This window comes from Agrilus planipennis, unplaced genomic scaffold (assembly GCF_000699045.2).
Source record: "Agrilus planipennis isolate EAB-ADULT unplaced genomic scaffold, Apla_2.0 scaffold40, whole genome shotgun sequence".
Taxonomy (NCBI): Eukaryota; Metazoa; Arthropoda; class Insecta; order Coleoptera; family Buprestidae; genus Agrilus; species Agrilus planipennis.
Genome location: NW_020438938.1, coordinates 246,277 through 267,330, shown reverse-complemented (window position 1 = coordinate 267,330; position 21,054 = coordinate 246,277). Strand labels below are relative to the sequence as shown.

At 34.7% G+C, this 21,054-nt stretch overlaps 2 protein-coding genes across 3 annotated transcripts; one reads left to right on the top strand and one right to left on the bottom strand.

Annotated features, from left to right (window-relative positions):
- The first annotated feature begins 7,143 nt into the window (after positions 1-7,143).
- LOC108740895 lies at positions 7,144-13,006 on the top strand. 2 transcript variants are annotated; one of them, XM_018475408.1, is made up of 5 exons: positions 7,144-8,583; positions 10,159-10,374; positions 11,683-11,791; positions 12,010-12,169; positions 12,250-13,006. In XM_018475408.1, the coding sequence occupies exons 1-5, from the start codon at positions 7,356-7,358 to the stop codon at positions 12,739-12,741; spliced, it is 2,205 nt and encodes a 734-aa protein (XP_018330910.1). In that variant the 5' UTR covers positions 7,144-7,355; the 3' UTR covers positions 12,742-13,006. The 2 variants fall into 2 exon arrangements, with proteins under 2 accessions (XP_018330910.1, XP_018330911.1); XM_018475409.1 differs by lacking the exon at positions 10,159-10,374.
- A 103-nt stretch (positions 13,007-13,109) lies between these two features.
- On the bottom strand, positions 13,110-19,273 carry LOC108740894 (integrin alpha-PS4). The gene is made up of 21 exons (XM_018475406.2): positions 18,986-19,273; positions 18,785-18,915; positions 18,631-18,722; positions 18,333-18,530; positions 17,908-17,956; positions 17,027-17,158; positions 16,889-16,977; positions 16,617-16,832; positions 16,451-16,556; positions 16,206-16,391; positions 15,847-16,139; positions 15,141-15,216; positions 14,932-15,070; positions 14,671-14,869; positions 14,443-14,609; positions 14,215-14,377; positions 13,866-14,157; positions 13,744-13,813; positions 13,560-13,689; positions 13,457-13,504; positions 13,110-13,395 (listed from the first exon to the last, which is right to left on the bottom strand). Exons 1-21 carry the CDS (start codon positions 19,183-19,185, stop codon positions 13,336-13,338), a joined length of 3,036 nt encoding a protein of 1,011 aa, XP_018330908.1. The 5' UTR covers positions 19,186-19,273; the 3' UTR covers positions 13,110-13,335.
- Positions 19,274-21,054: the final 1,781 nt, after the last annotated feature.

Below are 21,054 nucleotides of genomic sequence, written 5' to 3'. Positions count from 1 at the left end.
GATAGAACATGAAGCAACACAAAATATAAATTTTGAAGATGTGATTTCGGAGTTCGCTAGTGTCAAATCTAGAAGGAAGAAATTTTAATTTTTAACAAACTAAATCTGTTTCACATAATATACAAATATTTGTAATAGGTACTCGTATTTTAAGAAAACGTAAATGATTATAACTTTTTTTATTTTAACAGTTTCGATTGAGTTTTGGGGTGACACCTATAAAATCCGCCCCGGGTGCCACCTATGCTAGCTACGCCACTGGTAATGACTAATGCATACAATGTATTATTCATTATTTCTTTTCAAACTAAAATTTTTATTCCTAATTCATATTACCTCATTTTAATTTTTTTAATTATTAAAATTGATTTATTCTGTTCATCCTGTATTTCAAAGTCTCATTTCTCTACCTAAATATGCAAAGTTTATAAAGTAACATTCAAATTTTACCATTAGTGATACCACCCACCTGAAACACACACACATACACACTGATTTAAACTTTATAATTGCACCAACTTTGTAAGTAATGAAGTAAGTACAGTACCCACCAGTGGGTTCATAGATTTACAATAAATTATATGTTTCACCTTTTACTAATCTAATGCTCATTTTTTTTTCAGCATGGACGGTAAGTAAAATATTTTACATCCAACTAGATATTTTCTGAAACGATGATACTAACACGCTTACCTATTTTCTTTTTCAGGTATTCGTGGGCCATTTTCATTGTCTTATGTTTTTTCATTCATTTTTTTCTCTTCTGTCTTCAGAAGAGAAAGAATAATATCAATCAATCAACACAACATTATCACACAAATCGTTAAAGTCAACATTGCGTTCCACTTTTAAACTTTGTTTATTTGACTTGCTCGTTGTTTGGTCAAAATATTACAATTCTCCATCTTCTCTAAAACTTTAAATAGCATTGTCGTGGTTCTGTTGTCCCCCAAATCTCGATTCGTTACAGGTTGGTTGGTTGTATATTTGGGGCAACAGTCTCCTCAGTTCTCTGTCAAAAATGGTTGAAGGGTACAATTCTGCGATGTGTAGTCGTAATCAATATCTTACTTTTTAAGTTCGGTTAATTACAATGCATAGGTATAAATAATGACCACGTACTGTATTTGAGTAAATTCAAGGTTACCACAACGGAAAAGGAACCTATTATCTTTATGTTTTAATGGTTTTCCCATTTTACCTCCGAACTGCTGATAAAAACATTACAATAACCAAGAATCAGCACCATTGAAAGTTATTAGGCAGATTAAACATTTTACTCTTTAGACTTTTCTAGTTCTTTTGACTGCAAAGATGTTGTTGAGAAACTCAAAAACGATTAAGAAGTTAGGAAAGTTTGGGTAGGGTGAGACTCCAAGATACTTATGGAACTGCGATGTGTTGGAATGTCTCAATCAATAAGGGATGGGGTGGGATCATTTGATTGATGAAGCTAATACAATGACCAAGGCTTAGCAACATGGAGAGTCACTAGGCAGAATAAATATTTTACTTTTTAGACTGTTTTAGTTCTTTTGGTTGCAAAGGTGTTGTTGAGAATCTCAAGAACGTTTAAGAAGTTGGGGAAGTTTGGGTAATGAAAGTGTTGTCGTGTGCAGGAAGAGCCTCAATCAATTAACAATTATATTATGATCAGTTTTCAAGATTTATGAGATCATTCGTAAAAGTAGTATAGACCATAAAGAAGCCAGGTAGAAGAAGAAGATAGGTTTCTCAAGTGTTTTTGCCAAATGGGATTCTATTTTTCAGAATTCACATTAAAAGTGCTAATAGAGATTAAAATGTTCAGGACCTCAAAACAGTTGCTAGATATGCGGGGGTGGTGGAGGGTCTCAGCTAACGCAGAATAAGAACTTAAGGAAATGTAGGAATAAATATTTACAATGTATAAAATTTTTCCTTTTTATAAAGTTTCTTTTAGGGTTTCCGCATAAAGTTATCAAGAAATAGGAATATTCAGTGAGGAAGAAGGCCTCAATGAGTTTCTATTTGTACTATTCTACAGATAGTTTAAAGTGGTAAATATTTTGGAAGGCCGATCTAAAGAAAATGTTAAAGAATTGTCTCTTTTGGGCATTTTGTTATTGCTATTAATAATACGTTATTTACTGACTAACATATTTCATTTTTATATTGTAAAAAACCGGAGAATTCTCCCTCCCATTAAAGAATCTAACGATAAGTAAAAGTGATTGTTAAACAAGACTTGCCTAGTTGAAAGGATATTTCTTGTAAGAGTGTGTTTATGAATTTTTACTTTTTTTTTATGGAGAATGGAGGTGTTATTAACAAATTTCTTTTAACAATTTTACAATTTTGAATGATTTCTAGAATGCATTTTATTTTTATTAAGAAGAAGCATCGGGCAAGTCTCAAACCAGCGTTATGTTTTAGTCTGTAACTTTAGAAATGATCCTCGTACAATAATAAGCTGTTGGTACCACGAGAACTTGGGTACCATCCACATGCATCATGCACCCCTCTTTAACGTACTTTCAGCTTGCTGACAGTCGCCTCGCTTCAAACTGAAGAAAGTATGTGAAAGTTTGACCCAGAACTTGGGCTCCTGGTCTTGAATATCTTTATATCAGACCGTCAAGGCCAGCTGCTATTAAATGCCTCCGTCTTATCTCCTCTCCATATCACATTTTTTTAGAAACAAATTATTCTTGTGCTGTCTTATTTTTATATTTTCTTTGTTTGTTTATCATGCAATGTTTCAGATTACATCTTTCTAGTGCACCCAACACCGTCAATAAACAATTCTTTAAGCTACTTATTTAATTAATATTTCACACAATATAATACTATACTAATAATGCTTTCTGGGATAAATAAAATTGCGTATAGTAATTTCTAATTGTACAGAACTTGTTAACGCATTTTGAAAAGTTTACGTCGAATTACACGGAATTTAACTGCTTTAACAGCCCGTAAACGACAGCTTATTAGAGCTACATAGATTCATCATACATGTCGGTAAAGGTCAAGGTTCAGTGTTTTTCGTTTTTCTTTTTTATGCTGTTGTCTGATAGTAATTAAATTGTTCATTCGAATCGCGTAGCTTTTCACTGTTGCAATTCAACGTTCAGGATTTCACTTATTACACAGCGAGCAAGGGAAGCAGATGATTACACAAATTTCAAAAGTAAAATTTCACTTTCTATCTCGTGGCAGTTTTGCTATGCCTACAAAATATACATTGACGTTTATTCAATTCAAATCACGGTGATAGTATGTAATTTAAATAAAATACAAATTTGCCGATCTCGTGTAGGGACTAGTCTATATTTTATGGGATCCTTGGATTTTTGATATGGTCAAAAAAAGTCCATATAGTGGAAAATAAATTAAACACTGTCACACTGACATACAATAGCAATTTAGACTTTCTAGTGGAACAAAAAGGAGAATGCAGAAACTAGGCTGAATTTCGAATAACAGTGATGCAATTAAGAACTGCAAACTGCTTATAATGGCGTTATTAAAATGATAAAATGGTTGTAAATTAGCTAAAGTGTGTCCCCGCATAATAACGCAACTGCAAATTTTAATTAGCGGCTACCATTGACATAACGTTTACAATTATGGCAAAGGAAATGTATGCCGACATCAACCGACCACAGTGTTACAAACGATTACAATTTCTTGATATCTGTAAATTTTTGTACATCTTAATCTATTATTTTTTTTTTTAATTCCTACAAAAGATAACGTATATCTATTTCTGTCTTCTTACTTTCTTATGCGGTTTCCAAAAGTTGAGAAGCTTGAAACATAATATTTTTGTATTAATCCAAGCAAATACTTTCACTGATGGCGCCAAATTAACACAATAAGTATTCACAGGATACGAAATACATAAGTGAAATCGTACAATGCTTACCAGTTTATATGCACACGTATGTTAATTTAAATACAAACGTTAAACGTGTATATAAAAGTAGTACTGACAGAAGTACCTAGTAAGTATAAAATATATTAAATGAATGATAAATAATGGACATCATCTCAATATTCAGCTAAAGCTTGCAAAAAGTTGAACCTGATGTTGAGTTCCAAGGAAGTTGAAGAACAAGAAAAAGTGAAGGTCGATGGTTTATGTATAAAATCGGCACGGGCCTTTCAAATTGCATAAGAAAGGATATGGGGTGTATTATAAGATGTACCATGAGGCCACGAAATTTCGCCTCCGGTATTAACGCAAGTAAAAGTGATTTCTTTTTGGAAAGCGTTCTTGCTCTTTAGGACCGATGACAAATATAAAACAAAAACGACGTTCAATTTTAAAATGAAAGCACATCTCTGGATAAAGAGATGTAAAGAAAAACTTTAATAAGTGAATTATTGTATATGGCGATTTGAAATTCAGTAGCAATTTCGAAAAGACAAGGCTATTACTTTTTTTAAATAAATCGTTGAAATAACGATATTGTGTCAACAAAAAATCGTAGAAAGCTGTAGAATATAAAACACGCTTGTTAACTAAAGAAATTTGTAAGGTCAATAACAGCACGAGTTTCTTCAATCCAATGCAACACGGAACCGTTTTACCAAAAATATATTTCTAAAAGTATCTATTTTGCAAGCGAACAAGTTCTTACTGTAGAAATACTGATATAGATACATGAAAGTTATGATTTAATTATTTTTCTATTAATTGAAAACAACGCATGCCTTACTTACTTGTCTTTTAATTATTTATCACACCGCTACCGTCAAGTTGATATCTACAATTTTCCCAAATTGACCATTTAATTTGTCGTTCAGCTCTATTTCGTATCAATGCAGCGGAACTAACGCATTAATTGCATATGTATGACTGGAATAAATAGAAAAAACTGTGACTTCAATACCAGAAAACATTAGGCACATGAAACTCTAATACGTATTACACAATTGAGTAAATCCTAAATAATTTCTAAACTGGTTACAACTGTCTTCAATCTCATCATCATAAGGTTGTCAGTCCTAAGACTAAGACTGGTTGGACACGTACCTTCACTCTTTCCTATCCTGAGCTAATCTTCGTATTTCTTTAAAACTAGAACATCCCTTTAACTATTTGCGAAGAGTAATCTAATCTAGGTCTACCTCTACTTAGTGTTGCCCAAACGCAAGAACAAGACGAGACTTAGCCAGTCTTGGTCTTGGTCTTGCGCCAATACACCTGGTCTTGGTCTTGGTCTTGGTCTTGCGCTCCCAGTCTTGGTCTTGGTCTTGGTCTTGCAGCAAGAGTCTTGCAAGTCTTGCAATTACCTATTAGTCTATTACTATTTATTAAAGTTTACTTTAAATCCTAGAAAAACGTATTAGAATTGGAACATTGTGAGCTTGAATGAATATAGCCATAGTAAAGATCAAGCAGATTAATAAATAACTGAAGATTTGATAAGAAATTCGAAAAATCAACTGACCTATATGTCGTTTTCCATGGAAGTAACTGTTTCTTAATAAACATTTATGATCNCAACCTGGAATCTATCACAGGGTTGCACACACCGTCGACTGGATCGCAAGGGCGATTGCGGCGTGATTTTTGATCACTCTTTATCCAAAGATTATTACGTAACTTAAAAATTAAATAGTATCTAAGACCCCCATACGCGAATTGAAAAAAAAAAGACACAACAGGTTCAGTAAAAGTGAACTATTACATAGATACAAATTGATCATCTTCTTCTAATAAAACTTATAGAAGAAGAAGATTAATTGCTAACATCCTCGTTCTATTATTTTTTTGTATTCTCAAGGGCTAACAGTACCTACCCTTGATTTAAAGTCATGGATTATAGTTGAATTTTGACGTAAAAACGTAACAACTGCTTTAAAAGGATTCTTGTCTGTGTTACGTTTCAGTAAAATTCTTCATTTTGTACATATCTTGTAGACGAAATCAAGATCAAAAAATTTAACCAATATTTATTTATTTAACTTTGCTTTTCTAAATCTACAAATATTTTCGCTGCTATATCTAATTAAGATGTAAATAAAGCTTGTAAATATAGATTCACTTTCATTGTAAATGTTTTTGCATTTTTTTAGAAAAATATGACAAACTTATAAATAAAAAAACAATTTGTTATTTTTTCTTGCTAAAAATACGCGGTCTTGTTCTTGGTCTTAGTCTTGCAAAAACGCAAGAACAAGACCAAGACTGAATTTGGGCAACACTACCTCTACTCCTCCTAACTCCCGTTATGTCTCTGACTATAGACCTTCATGCCTGATAAGGTGTTCTATTAACCTATCTCCCCTATTTGTTATTGACTTCTTTCTAATACCACTTCATATCTAACCTTCTCTATCCACGGAATCCTCATCATTCGCCTGTAACACCACATTTTGAACGCTTAATCAAACGTTATTGCCTTTCTTCATAATGATTTTGAACATTTAATAACATCGTTTCTACAATAAAGCACTCTTCAAGGTGCAAACAACGATCTGTAAAAATATAAAAAATTATGACCACACTTCTGACGCTCGCGCAACTCCTAGTTTTTTTTTTTTTATTTTATTTTGTCGTTAAAATAACAATTTGCCATTCGATAATTTGGTACCTAATAGTCAGCCTCCAATGACAAATTAAAATTTTCCTAAGCACAAAAAAGCTGCACTTTCACTTATAAACGACAAAGCTTGCGGCTATCCCTTTCTATACAAACAGTAAAAAGAAGTCCTCTCGGAGATTATAAAATTCATACTCATATGCTTATAGATGTTCGTGCATGTTTATTATTATGTATGTTTACTAACGATACTTTCTTCTGTTGATTTCTGAAGTAATAGTAAAGAAAGGGAAAGGATGCGAAACGTTACAACGAGGATCCTGCAAATTTCTCTAACAAAATAATAAAATTGCATGTATATATTTGAATATTTTATGTGATCTTTAGGTACCGGATGAAGATTGTCAAACCGGAGTTTGATTACGATTGTAATAAACAAAAGCGAAACCGGTAATATTCCTAGAATATGTTTTTTGATAAATCTTCGACTGATTTTTCGGTCCGTAGTGTCTACTGGTAGCTCTTCTTGTCAGTGAAAGTGGTAAGCATGTGAAAGTTTGTCTCTTACGCGCGGTCTTCAAACTTCTTCAGTCGGCCTCTGACTATCAAGGCTGGATGTGTTTTGTTATTGTTAATATATAGTGTAGTGGTCCTTCAGTTCTTCGCCAGTGCAAATTTTCTCTGCTTATAACTCTGTAATAATGTTCAGAAGGAGGAAGGAGAAACGGTCCTTGAAATAGAACAGTTCTAACAAGTGCTTATGAATAAATAGATAGAATATGGCCAAGTTTTTGGTGTAAGATTAAATGGAAAACAATCACAATGAGGGTAATTCATTCTGGTATCCTAGCAGTTATTTTAAGCATATTCTTAATTCAAGCCGCCGATCCTCCGTACGAAAAAAGCACAGGATCGTTCTTATCACACCAATTTGACCAACTCATTTCGGCCACCAAATTACCACTTTTTAATATCAACTCTCCATTAAACGATGACGTTTCAAAAAGGACCCGTCTTCAGCATTTGCCTGAAACTAGTTCTTTAAACGAAAATACCGAAGCTCCCAGAATAAATTCTACCACTACCCCTATATCTTTGATAATGAAAGACAATAACGCCGAAGATGTGGAGAATCAGAAAGAATTTCTGGAGCCACTTCTCAGACTTTACGAAAACGATCTTCACAACAATTTAGACAGTTTAAATATAACCGAAAGAATATCTAAAGAGGACGAAAAAGTCGAAGAACTGAAATATTTAACTAAAGAGGAACTTGACTTTTTAATGAATCCTTACAACACGAACGATCCTTTGTACAACAGGAACAAACCATATAACGAAGAAGTGACTAATAACGTGGCAAGAAGAGTCGATGATGGTACTTTACCGTCATCAATTTCTCCAGACAAAGAACATATAGGAGAAATTCTACCTAGTAATTTCAACAACTTCCCATCCCCTTCTCAAAGATCATTAAAAAATGTCTTATCTTTTCACCCAGTAAGACGTACAATCCCAATAATCGTAAGGAGACGAATGTACATCACGAAACCCTACCATTCGAACAGGATACTCAAGAAATCATTCGACTCTCAACATTACTACAGGCCGTTCAGTTTTCCATACGAAGATCCGTCCAAGTTTCGAAGGCCTATGAAATTTCTGGAAGATGTGGCCAACGTAAGGTCTGAATACGACTATTCATTTATCCCAACTGCAGGATTTACCGATGACGCTCCTCATAAAACATCAAACAGTAAACCCGACATCGTTCCCGATGGAACACGAACTGGATATGCAAGGCCTTCCGCTGTATCGGTAATACAGAACAGGTACAGGAATGTGAGAACACAAAAAGGACTAATCGTAAGAGATCCTGCTACTGATAGCAGCAATTGGCAAGGCAACAGTTGGAAAGTAAGTCGACGACCTAGAGTTATATTTCCATCGGATTTGGTAGCTTTTAAGGAAACCAATCAAGAGGAACCGGACTGGTTAGGTGCAGACGCTAACCTACAAGACATCCAACAAAACGATATCAAAGACAGAGGTACGTTGGACGTTCCATTCGTGGTGCAAGACGTGCTATGCTTTTTTAGAAGGGTTGTTAAGTAGAAATTACGAAATTTTTACATGCACTCTAACATCTCGGTGAAAGTTTTCATGACAAAATTAACATACAAACAATCTATTTCGAAACAATGGTAACGTGTTACACATGAATTCACTGACAACTGTACGAGGTACAATAGTACAAACAGTTTAAAGTAATTTAATTCATTAGATGTTCCATTGACACAAAGCATATGTAATTTGTACTTAACCATCGGTGGTATTCGTAAAAAGTATTTAATGATTAATGACAATAATTACAAGCTTAAATTAAATGTAAGTATTAATACAAACGCAACAAATATTGGTTCATTAAACTTTTTATATTTACCGTTCATTATGACCATTGTCTAGTGTTTATGAACTTGAGCTACCAAGTAGATCGTAAAACAAGAGTAATAATTTAATACATAGTTAACAATTGTTGCGCTTTAATCTCTTTAACGCGTTTGAGTCTACGCACCATGAAAAAATAAGACGTATTTATTAAAAAAGTAGCCAGTCAGGAGTGCAATAATATCTAAAAATAAACAAATTTATAATTCCTAGATAAGTGAAGCAAGTTTATAACTGTACAGTTCGAGATTAAACCGAACAAGATCGATTTTTACTGGATCTGAAGCCGATTAAAATTGATTTCAAAACTATTGTACATAAAACTTAATGCTAGGTCAAGCGAGTAACCCGATTCGATCTGAGAAAGATATAACACTACTACACACATGTAACCAACTACACAAAAATGGTTTAAACAAAAGAATAGTATTATCAATTAATGGTATAATATGAAAATAAACAAATGTATTTAAATAATTGAATATTATACAGGTATATATAGTATGTATGACAGCTTTTAGCACGGGAATGGCCGCAAAAAATACCACGTCGTATACATTTTTTTAATGATCTGCTTTGTTATAAACATTGTTGCACTTAAATCAAATACGTAATTAAATACATTATGTTAGAAAGTTCATTCATTTTTCGTATCGTACAATATCTTCTTCGGGAGAAAGTTGGAGCTCTTAAAGCGTTTTCATTTTTATCAAGCATACTATTACACGATAGAATTCGTAAATAATTAATTCAATTTTACATATTATAAAATAGCCAACAATACTTTTGTGCTGTGTATATTACTTACAAAAAACGTTGATATTCGTTATCCTTTTTTTTTTCTTATGATATCAGTCAGTACCTTAAGATAAATAAAAAAAAACTAACTGTTGCTTTTACATGTGGAAAGACACTGATGCTGTTCTAATTCAGGTCTAAAGGTCTTCATTTCTCAGAGTTGCATCCTAACGTTTCGCTAGCACTAGTATCAAACTTCTTCCATCTTCGATGCTGGATGTGAACATTCCATTTGCAGCTCTGAAGATGGAATGACCTTTGAAGAAGTTCACCATTCGTTCTAGCGAAACGTTAGAAAGCAACTTTAACTGACAACGGTCTTTAGACCCGAATCAGGACAAGTTTTTCTTCAAAATTATCAATTTTGTTAACCACGTAGGTTCTGAAGATGATTGTACAGAGGACGCAACGTGTGAATTTTTTTTAACGTGCTGGATGAGTGGCGGCCTGCTAGATGGTACCTGCGGTTTACTTAGGGGATGCTGTCAAAGGGACAATTCCAAATCGGGGCGAAGTACCAGCCAAATGGTCGGTACCATCGAAGCTCCACGGGAAACTGCAAAGGCGCAAGCGGCACTTTTTGATCTTGATACGCGTAAGTCAAAAAACAAAAACACAATGGTAATGAGTTTGATGGTACCGATCCAACGGCACATTTTATAACCAACTATCTCTAGTAGGGGTAACGGAAAAATAATAAGGGACTTAGTGGCTACTTTTCCTGTTATTTATGTAGACAGTGGTGGCGTTGCTTTTTGGATGTGTACAAGAAACTATAGGGTTGTAAAGGCATAAGACTGACTTTTGGAAGTATACGGTAGTGGTAAATAATAGTAGAAATATTATAAAAATTAAAATTACACAGGGTCGGGCTTAGGAGATATGGCTGAAGAGGTGTGTCATGATAATTTCTACCTTTACACGGGCAGCACCTTTTTTACATTAAAACTAACTTAATAAGAGCAAATAATTGTTTCGAAAACATTAATTTTAGTTTTCTAGACATTCTAGAATTATTATCTGCAATTATATGTTCCATTTCACTTTAACGAACCTACATAGTATATTAATTAATGCAAGTTGTCGACTAATAAACATTAATTACTGTTATTTCGTCCCACTACCCTACAGAGAATTTAATTCGCAATAATTGGTTGCTACTAACTTTAACCATTTTATGTTTCAAAGACAATAACAACAACACTTCATAAAGGTCTGTAATATACGTCTAAGTGTGTTTGGGTTAATATTCGAAATTTTACGTAATTTAAGCTTTTTTTTTTTCGTCGGTTATGATTCATCCTTGAGGTAATTCCGTTAGTTTCATAAAAGGAGTTGCCCCAGAAAGCCGAACACATGTTTAATAATAAATATTTACTTTCTTTAATCCCCATCGGTCTTTTGATTAAGTAATCGTACCAACCGCATGGTTTGATACTTTCACCACTTCAAAATTCCATCTGAGCGCAAGTACGTATCTACCTATACATAATAAGCATATGAGGTACCGTTCGATAAAAAATATATACAAGCTTACATATACACTTTTTAATTCACCGAATCTCAACATCGTCATAAGGTCGTCAGTCCTAAGACTGGTTGGACACGGATCTCTGCTTTTTCCCTACTATCCTGAGCTATTCTTCGCATTTCCCTAAAACTAGAAAGCTAGAACATCTCACATCCTTAACTATTTATATAAACAGTCTAATCCAGGTATACCTCTCCTCCTTTTAGCTCCTGTATCTCTAACTAGCCCTTCACACCTATCTCACTTATTCCTTTAGTTCTCCTACTCTTTCTAATTCTAATAGTTGTCCAAGGATTAAAGGATTACATAAAGTGTGAATGTTTGTATGTCATATCTCATTTTCTATAAAAAAAAAACCAAATGTATTTTCAGAGTGTGGAATACCTAGTCGTCAGCAGGCACAAAGAAGGATAGTTGGAGGAGACGAACCAGGATTTGGTTCCTTCCCTTGGCAAGCCTACATAAGAATAGGCTCTTCAAGGTAGAGTTTATAGAAAAATTAAAAAGCACTTTCAAGAAAAACGTTCACCGAACATAGAAATTGTACATTTGTTTATCGGCATTTTTCTTTTCATGCCTGAATGTGTCTCCTGCTCCTCTGGAAACCGCCCTAAACTAACCCGACTCCCAAATCTTTTCGACAATACGTAACACCAAAATAACATTTTTATTGGTATAAAATCCAATGATGTTTTTTAGATGTGGCGGGTCATTGGTTAGTAGAAGACACGTAGTCACTGCTGGTCATTGCGTTGCGCGAGCAATTCCCAAACAAGTTCACGTGACCCTTGGAGATTACGTGATAAATTCTGCGGCAGAACCGTTGCCAGCATATACTTTTGGAGTCAGTTCGATACAGGTCAGACAATAACAATAACCTTTTGCAATAAATTAACAGATAATTGTCCAGACAGAGTTGTGAACGATGATTATGTTTAGGTGCATCCTTTCTTTAAATTTACACCTCAAGCAGATCGTTTCGACGTGGCTGTTTTACGACTGGACAGAACGGCCAATCATCTTCCCCACATAGCCCCGATATGTCTCCCCACAAAAGGGGAGAACTTTTTGGGAGAAGTGGGAGTGGCGGCCGGGTGGGGAGCTCTTTCGCCAGGGTCGAGGCTACGTCCGCAGACCTTACAAGCCGTTCCCGTTCCCGTCATCGACAATAGACAGTGCGAACGGTGGCATAGATCGAAAGGGATCGGGGTGACAATTTACGATGAGATGATGTGCGCAGGTTATAAAAATGGGGGTAGAGACAGTTGTCAGGGTGACTCGGGGGGGCCGCTCATGTTACAAAAACAGGGAAGGTGGTTCTTGATAGGTATTGTGTCGGCAGGATACTCCTGTGCCCAACCCGGACAACCTGGAATCTATCACAGGGTTGCACACACCGTCGACTGGATCGCAAGGGCGATTGCGGCGTGATTTTTGATCACTCTTTATCCAAAGATTATTACGTAACTTAAAAATTAAATAGTATCTAAGACCCCCATACGCGAATTGAAAAAAAAAAGACACAACAGGTTCAGTAAAAGTGAACTATTACATAGATACAAATTGATCATCTTCTTCTAATAAAACTTATAGAAGAAGAAGATTAATTGCTAACATCCTCGTTCTATTATTTTTTTGTATTCTCAAGGGCTAACAGTACCTACCCTTGATTTAAAGTCATGGATTATAGTTGAATTTTGACGTAAAAACGTAACAACTGCTTTAAAAGGATTCTTGTCTGTGTTACGTTTCAGTAAAATTCTTCATTTTGTACATATCTTGTAGACGAAATCAAGATCAAAAAATTTAACCAATATTTATTTATTTAACTTTGCTTTTCTAAATCTACAAATATTTTCGCTGCTATATCTAATTAAGATGTAAATAAAGCTTGTAAATATAGATTCACTTTCATTGTAAATGTTTTTGCATTTTTTTAGAAAAATATGACAAACTTATAAATAAAAAAACAATTTGTTATTTTTATTTCCTGTTTCGCAAAATATGAGTTAACTCACTATTGCATTAGTCGAATGGTTCGTCTTCACTTTCTAGTGAGTCATTGCCCAGCACTGATGTGATTTCCTTAAAGTAATCAAATAAATTGATGAAAACTAACAATAAGCAAGTGAAATAAGGATTTTACCTCTGTATTAACCAGTTTTTCCATTAACGGTCGCCTAAAGAATTTTAACTGAAAAGCATTAATGCAGATAATAATTTGTTTTTTAAATATTATGTAATCTTACTTTGTGCAGCAAGAAAATTATTCCTGAAAGGATAATAACGCCAATTAAAACACCCACAATGTAAATCATATAGGAAACTTCTGTACTTGAAGAGTAACCCATCAAAATCGTTGTGGTTCCATTACTATAACTATAAAAATATTGTTTAATTATATTTATTCAAAATGCTTTTAAAAACACGTACCGTTGTTGATTGAACCTTGTGCTCACAGCAGTTTGGTAAAAAATCATCTTTCTAATTTCCGATTGTTTTTCTACAATAAAAGCAGTTGAAATTCGTAAATAAACATTTTGGATGAAAATTACTTATCGTATCTAAGGAAACTTCTAATGAGAAGTCTAGGCGTACAATTTGATCCTTTTTAACTTCCTGATTAACATGACAAATTAACGTTTTGCAGGTAATTAGTTCTCCTTTTGAACAATTGATGAACAATACTTGATCAAGTGAAAAGTCTTTCTTATTAAAATCAGCAGTATTTTGAAAATAAGATTTAACTGGTTCTAACAATTCGTTTGACTTAGTATCATCATCGTCCTTTAAAGGATTATCCTGACTGAACTGGTCACATTCAACTTGAACCCCGTCAATTGCACTCTAGCAAAGAACAGAAAATAAATTCGAAAAGTTACAATTCAACTAATTGCATCTTACTTGTAGTGAGTATTTCAAGACAAACTCTTCTGTCTTGATTTTAATAGGAAAGTTGACCAGGAAGTCTAATCTCGGTAAAGGACTGGGACCCAAATTCACAAACGTATATTTATGCGAAAACTTAATCATGTCCTTATACATCAGTTGGTCAGGATGTGATTCCCTAAAGTTTTAATTAAATCGATTTAAGGTCAATATCGTACAAGTAGTTGGTTATTATCTACTTACCCATTAATTTGAACAAAACTTTCTACTTTTAAGGGTAAATCCAAATTTATCTTGTTATTATCTTCGTTTGTATCATTACCACTACTTTTTACTTCTAAATAAAAGCTTAGATTTTTCTGTGGAAAATACGTTAATCTCGTCAAATCGAATTCAAAGTCAATTTCAATCTAAAAAGATTAAGACTTATCAATGATACGCTGTTCAATGTGTGCATGTCTGTAAGTATACCGTATTATTTTTGAATAGAACGTTTTTCAAAAAACAGCGAAGTTCGCTTTCAATTTGAGTGCATTTGTTTGCAATCCTTCGCATTTCTATGTTGTCGGGTATTTTCAGAATTAGCTCACACAAGTAAGCTGGCTCTTCAGAGTTCGTAACTGTTACTTTCATATTTAGAAATGAATTTTTACCTATGACCAAGTAATTTCTTAAAGAGAGAAAAAAAAATAAACAGAAAAGATCCAAAAACATAGAAGTATAACTACGCACAAGTTTGGATCAAAGCTTGCCGAAACGCCAAGGTCTGGAAAACATACAGTAGCATTTTTGCAACCACTTGCAAAAGGGAGTTCAATATACATCGAATTGCCTGCACCCTGATCTGTTATCGGACATGTTTTACAAAAATCTGGTAGTGAAAAATACAGAAAACAAAATAACTCATCACAATATTCATCAAATGTCAAAAAAAAGTTTACCTGAACCTGATTGATCCTTTACTTCATAATTTACTTTAAAACGTACTGGTGTCGCGAAACTATTTATGGTATTATTCTACAATAGCAAACATATTATTGTAAATTTACACATATATACAAGGACGGGCTGAAAAGTTCGTAGGCTGATCCATATATGGCTCTACTAGTATCAAATCCATATGATTTTTAGTTAGCCCTAACTAAAGACACGTGTATAAATTTGACAGCCGTTGCACTATTAGTATCTGAGTTATAGCATTTTTAATGAAACAACTTTTGTTGTTTGAAAAAGAAAGTGCTGTTCCATCAAGACAATGCACCGTGTCACAAATCAATGAAATCGATGGCAAAATTCCATGAATTGGGCTTCGAATTGCTTCCGCATCCACCGTATTGTCCAGATCTGGCCCCCAGTGACTTTTTTCTGTTCTCTTACCTCAAGAGAATGCTCGCTGGACAGAAATTTCGTGCCGATAAAGAAGTAATCGCCAAAACTGAAGCGTATTTTGAGACTAAAGACAAGTCGTATTATAAAAATGATATCGAAAAATTGTATGACCGCTATAATAGTTGTATTGACTTTGAAAGGTACTATATTAAATAATAAAATCAAAAAAAAATTTTTTTGTATGCTAGTCTACGAAGTTTTCAGCCCGTCTGTTACATATATAAGTTCGTAACGATTTGAATGTATGTACATACATACCGTTAAAGTTAAGCTTAGGTTCTGGCAATAAAAATTGTTTAATTTTATCGTTACTGTGTGGGTTTTATTCGTCATTAAAATTCGAGGATCAGGATAATAATATAAAACCGTTTCGACGCTTTTAACGATGCCACTTGAACCATCGTAAGTTAAACAAAAGGTTAAATTGAATTGAATATTTTGGGCAACTCCTAATTCTGCAACATCGGGCAACAAATATCCAAAATATTTAATAACAGGTTTCGTTTTGATCACAACTACTTTTCCAGATTTGAAATCACCAATAGCTAAATCTGATTGTGAAATATTGGATTAAATATTGTTGTATAAAATTTGTTCAAGTTTGCATTTGTACATACCATTAAATGTATTCTGATCAATATCTAACCCGCTGGATAAACTGAGTCCCAATGCGAGTATGTTATGGTCAATAGAGCTTCCTCTAATTTTTTGACTGTATTTATTTGAGAGACCAAAATGTCGTCCCATAAAGATGTATACCGCACCGCCTTCTTTGGATTCGTAAGGTGCCGATATGGCAATATCTGCAATATTATAATAACAATAGATAAATACAGTTTTACAATAAATCTCGCATAGGTACCAGTGTATGAGTCGTGGTTTATGTCACCCAGGTTAGCGATAGCGTGTCCAAATCTAGATCCTGGTATAACATCACCAAAAATTTTTATAGGGTCACCAAATTGAGCCTAAAGGCAAAACTGTTACAAAATTGTAACGACGAAATGGTCATTTTATGTAAAGCTTACTTGGCCGTCGTTTTTATAATAATAAACACAACCCTCGTCGTAACCCTTTAACGAAAACATCGGAGACCCGACCAGTAAATCGGATACGTTTGTGTTATTATTATTTTTGAAAGACGCTAACGAAAAACCAAAATAAGCTCCCATTTGTTCTCCAACAAACTCGTTATGGACAATTATAGATTGTTCGTTAGTATTAGGATAGGAAAACATGAATACCTTAAATAACTCTTACAAATCGATCATGATTATCGTAAAAAATAGAACGGTATCACCTTTCCTTTCAAAAAAAATGCCCTTGGGGCAGCTGCAACATACCAAAAACCCTTGCTTTCATCAAAAACACCATACGAAGATGAATAACCTTAGGAAAGACAAAATGCAATGAAAATAGCTTCTCATTGTGTACTTACCTAGGTACGAATCATATTCTACTAATTTTGCACTAAAATAGTAAGGATTTGGTATGGAAACCCTTTCAATTTGATTGGCCAGCTCTGAATATGGTTGAAAGGGTTCCTTTAGTTGATATCTTATCAATGTTCCTGCAATAAAAAATGCTTTCATTGGTGAATTAGCAAAACATAAATAATCATCATCCCATGCAGGAAATACTGGAGTTAACGACAGGCCCAAGCTTGGACCAGTAAGGAAACCAAGCATTGGCTTACCGATACTGGATCAATCTTCCATAAATCTTTTCGTGTCAAGGTTCAATGCATAAACACTTCGTTAAGTTTGGTCTAGCATTTTCTGGGCAACCAAATATGGATTTATCAATACTAGACCAATGTTTGGCCAATATTCAAGTGCCAAGGTTCAGTAGATTAACGTTTGGCCAAGCTATGTCCAATACTGGCCAACAAAGTATTGGTCAATCGATTGTGTACTATGACCAATCTGCCCCTCAATATGTTCAAGCTTCTCAATTTAGAAAACTTGGATTAAACCAAAATTGAGTGCTTCTCATTCACCTACGAAATCTCTTGCTTGACAGGGATATGCGGATCCTATGGGACTGGTTGACCCTTCCACTGCGTGATTCGTGTGTCGCGAGCATCCCCTAACGTTCCTACTACTCCTATGTGTACAAAACCAAACCAAGAGATGTGAAGTTTTTACTCTGTTTGTCTACCTAAGCTGAGAATAACTTATCCTTCTCGTAATCTCGTCTGCGAAGATTCGCACTCTCAAAATCAATAATTTTGCAAGAAATTAACATCATATAACGTCAAATTGCCAAGTTTGGTCGTGTCGTAATTTCCTACATGGGATATCGCTCAGATATACTCACCCTTTGATGTGAGAACGCCAGGTGCTCCAATCAATATTTCTGAATATTCCTACAAATTAAAGTTAGATTATCAGCTAGCTAAGGTTATTAAAAAATTATACTTTAAAGAAAATTATTACCTACATTTAGAAGTTTCAGGAACTTTATTGAGAATAACTCTACGTATGTTTGGGTTGAAATATTACGCACTAATAAGGGAGGAAAGTACGCCGTTCCCTCCCGGGTATGAATTACGGAGGATTGTAAAATCCCTTCGTAATAAGGAGTAAATTCGAGTTTTTACTCGGGAGAGAATGTTGCGAACTTTCTGTGGTGATAAGTTGAAAAGTAATTTTCTTTAAAGCATAAACACTAAAAATATTTCATAATAATATCACCAAGTTTCCATTTCTGTTAATCAGTTTATTTATACAAAAAATTTGAACCTGCACAAAATGAAGCGACATTCCGGCCTCTCCGTTACCATATAAATATTTATTATCAAAAAATTGAGATTGTTCGTCCAAAAGTGGGATAAAGATTTCTCCATTTTTTGATGTCAGTGAAGAATTATTCAAGATAAAGCAAGCACCATTAGCTAAGTAGCCATTTTTTAGCTTCCTTCTCAGTCTTGGTGCGCACACCTGATTAAAATTACAATTTCAAAATTACAATGCAAACTTTCTAAGAGCATTGTCAAAATGCAATAGCTATTTAGTTATTTCTTTTCACGAAAATGCTTACTACTATTGGGTCGCCAACACTTTGCCCTCCATCGATTGCAGCCCCTAGTAACTCGTAGTTCGTTTCAGCAGCGAAATTAAATTTAGGAGGAACTATTGAAAGAAGAAGAATAAATAGGTGAAATAATTCAAAAAAGCTAAATATTTGTTCTTACTCTCATGGTCCACACCGTATTCTGAACATAGTTTGGAACCATTCAAAACACATTTATACAGAACCCCTGAACTAACACCATCGGAGTTAGGCTCAAATGTGGAATTTCCTTTGACTGCACTAGCAATTAGTCTTAGAAAAAAGATTCAAAAACAATACTGTAATCCCGTATACGTTCTATATTTAGTAAAATATTGCTTACACGGACGTGGTTCCTTGTTGTAAAAGCACTGAAAATCCAAAGTAGTCATCTTTGTAGTTGGATAAAATAATTTCGGGAAATTTAGTGTCAAAATTGTAACTTTCGCCGAACAAAATTACAGCAATAAAAACAACAGCAGATGCTACCACCAACATTCTTGAAAAATAGCGTCGAATATATGCACATAACGAATTCGTCATACAAAAAACATTAGCTGTTTGTTTCTGCTCATGGTTGATATCAGAGGATGCAGGACATTAATCCCTCGCAATTTTGCTACACACATCACCGTGTTTATCTTACTGAACGACAATGTGGATATGAAAGATAAAAGGCGACATTCTGTCTGAAAACATTTATGTTCGAGTACACACAAAGATATTAGCATATAGCAGGGAAGAGTTAGAGATAGCTTTAAATAAAACAGAAGCGGTATTGAGGAAACAGTACTGTATGAAAATAAATAAAAGTAAAACTAAAATATTGATATGCAAGGGAAGAAAAAGTAGGGAAAGAGCGAATATTAAAATAGGAGACTAATGATTAGAAGAAGTGACTGATTATCTAGGTATTTATGAAGTCAGATAAGTCAGGGCGGAAGGAGTAGTAGGGATATAAAGCAGAGGATAGCGCAGGGTCGTGTCGCCTTTAATAAAAAGAAGTCACTTCTACGCTCGCAAACGGTTAATTTAGAAATTCAATAAAGATTGTTAAAAGTGTATGTTTGACGCACGGCGCTGTACGGATGCGAAACATGGACATGGACGCGGCAGAAAAGAAAAGAAAAGGTTAGAAGCGTTCGAAATGTGTTACGTTGGAATGATTCCGTAGATACAGAAGGTTAGAAATGAAGAGGTGTTAGAAAGAATAGTAGAACAGAGGATTCTATGGAAGGCATGAAGGTTTAGTCAGAGACATAGTAGAGGCAGAAATGGAAGTTAGGAGGGGTAAAGGTAGACCTAGATTAGATTACTGTTCGCAAATAGTTAAGGATATGGGTTGCTCTAGTTTTTGGGAAATGCGAAGATTAGCTCAGGATAGGAAAGAGTGGAGTTGCGTGTCCAACCAGTTTTAGGACTGACGACCTTATGATGATGACATACAGATATGCGACAGTAAATAACGAATAGAACTCATGTTTAGTAAGTACAGTAAGTAGTGATAGTTGTGGTTACACGCAGCTCGACTCGTTCCTATTTTGAGTCAAACTTCGCATCATCCCACATCTCTAAATATTTGCAGGCAGACCTTCGTCTGTCTCTCTATACTCCTGTTGCTGCTTCTAATAAGTCTCTAACAAGTCCTTCCTATCTCAGAGACTGTCCTAGTGTTCTATCTCTCTTTTCCCTTGCTGACTTGAATAGTTCCTTCTTTCAAATATCTCTCAACCGTGCTCGATCATTTGTTTTATATTTCTACGATTTTTTTATCCTGTTATGGGAATTGAAACGATCAACATGACAATTCTACATAAATGTATGGCCGGTATTATTATAATATCACGCACGCCTTTTGTAATATTTGATACATTATTGCAGAGCCGGGCAAACTTTAACTTCGCAGGAGCCGCTACATGAGGTTAGTTTGAGTCACTCCATACCCTTCAATGAGTACGAGAGAGTAAGCAGTAATGAATAATTTTGTTTTGTCTTTTTCTTCTCCCTTCCACTCCCATATCAAGCCCCTTCATCCCGTAGACGAGCGAAGCCACTCTCGCAACGGTTTGGCTATGGAAGAGGGGACTCATCTACGAAATGGAAGGGATAAGAAAAGGAAAGAATCATCTCACTCGCACTCGCAGGATCAATGAGGAGCTACTTGGTTAACCTTGAGGAGCACTCGGGAGTCAAAAGAGCCGAGTTTGCCCTCGCAGGATCAATGAGGAGCTACTTGGTTAACCTTGAGGATCACTCGGGATGCAAAAGATCCGAGTTTGCCCGGCTCTGCATTATTGCTTGAGAAGCACGATCGCGCTTCGTGCTACTTGTCGCATGAAGAGAAGTTCGATAAAACGCTAAAGTGTGCAGGATGCTTTATTAATATCATGTTCAGATAAAAACACACTTTTC

Bases quoted from the DNA above. Each gene is read 5' to 3' on its own strand.
- LOC108740895 (XM_018475408.1), top strand. From the start codon at position 7,356: ATGAGGGTAATTCATTCTGGTATCCTAGCAGTTATTTTAAGCATATTC. The intron at 8,584-10,158 runs GTACGTTGGACG...TTAACCACGTAG, and splicing joins AAACGATATCAAAGACAGAG to GTTCTGAAGATGATTGTACA. The intron at 12,170-12,249 runs GTCAGACAATAA...GATTATGTTTAG, and splicing joins TTGGAGTCAGTTCGATACAG to GTGCATCCTTTCTTTAAATT.
- LOC108740894 (XM_018475406.2), bottom strand. From the start codon at position 19,185: ATGACGAATTCGTTATGTGCATATATTCGACGCTATTTTTCAAGAATG. The intron at 18,531-18,630 runs GTAAGCATTTTC...AATTTTAATCAG, and splicing joins GTGTTGGCGACCCAATAGTA to GTGTGCGCACCAAGACTGAG. The intron at 15,071-15,140 runs GTAAACTTTTTT...TTTCACTACCAG, and splicing joins AAAGGATCAATCAGGTTCAG to ATTTTTGTAAAACATGTCCG.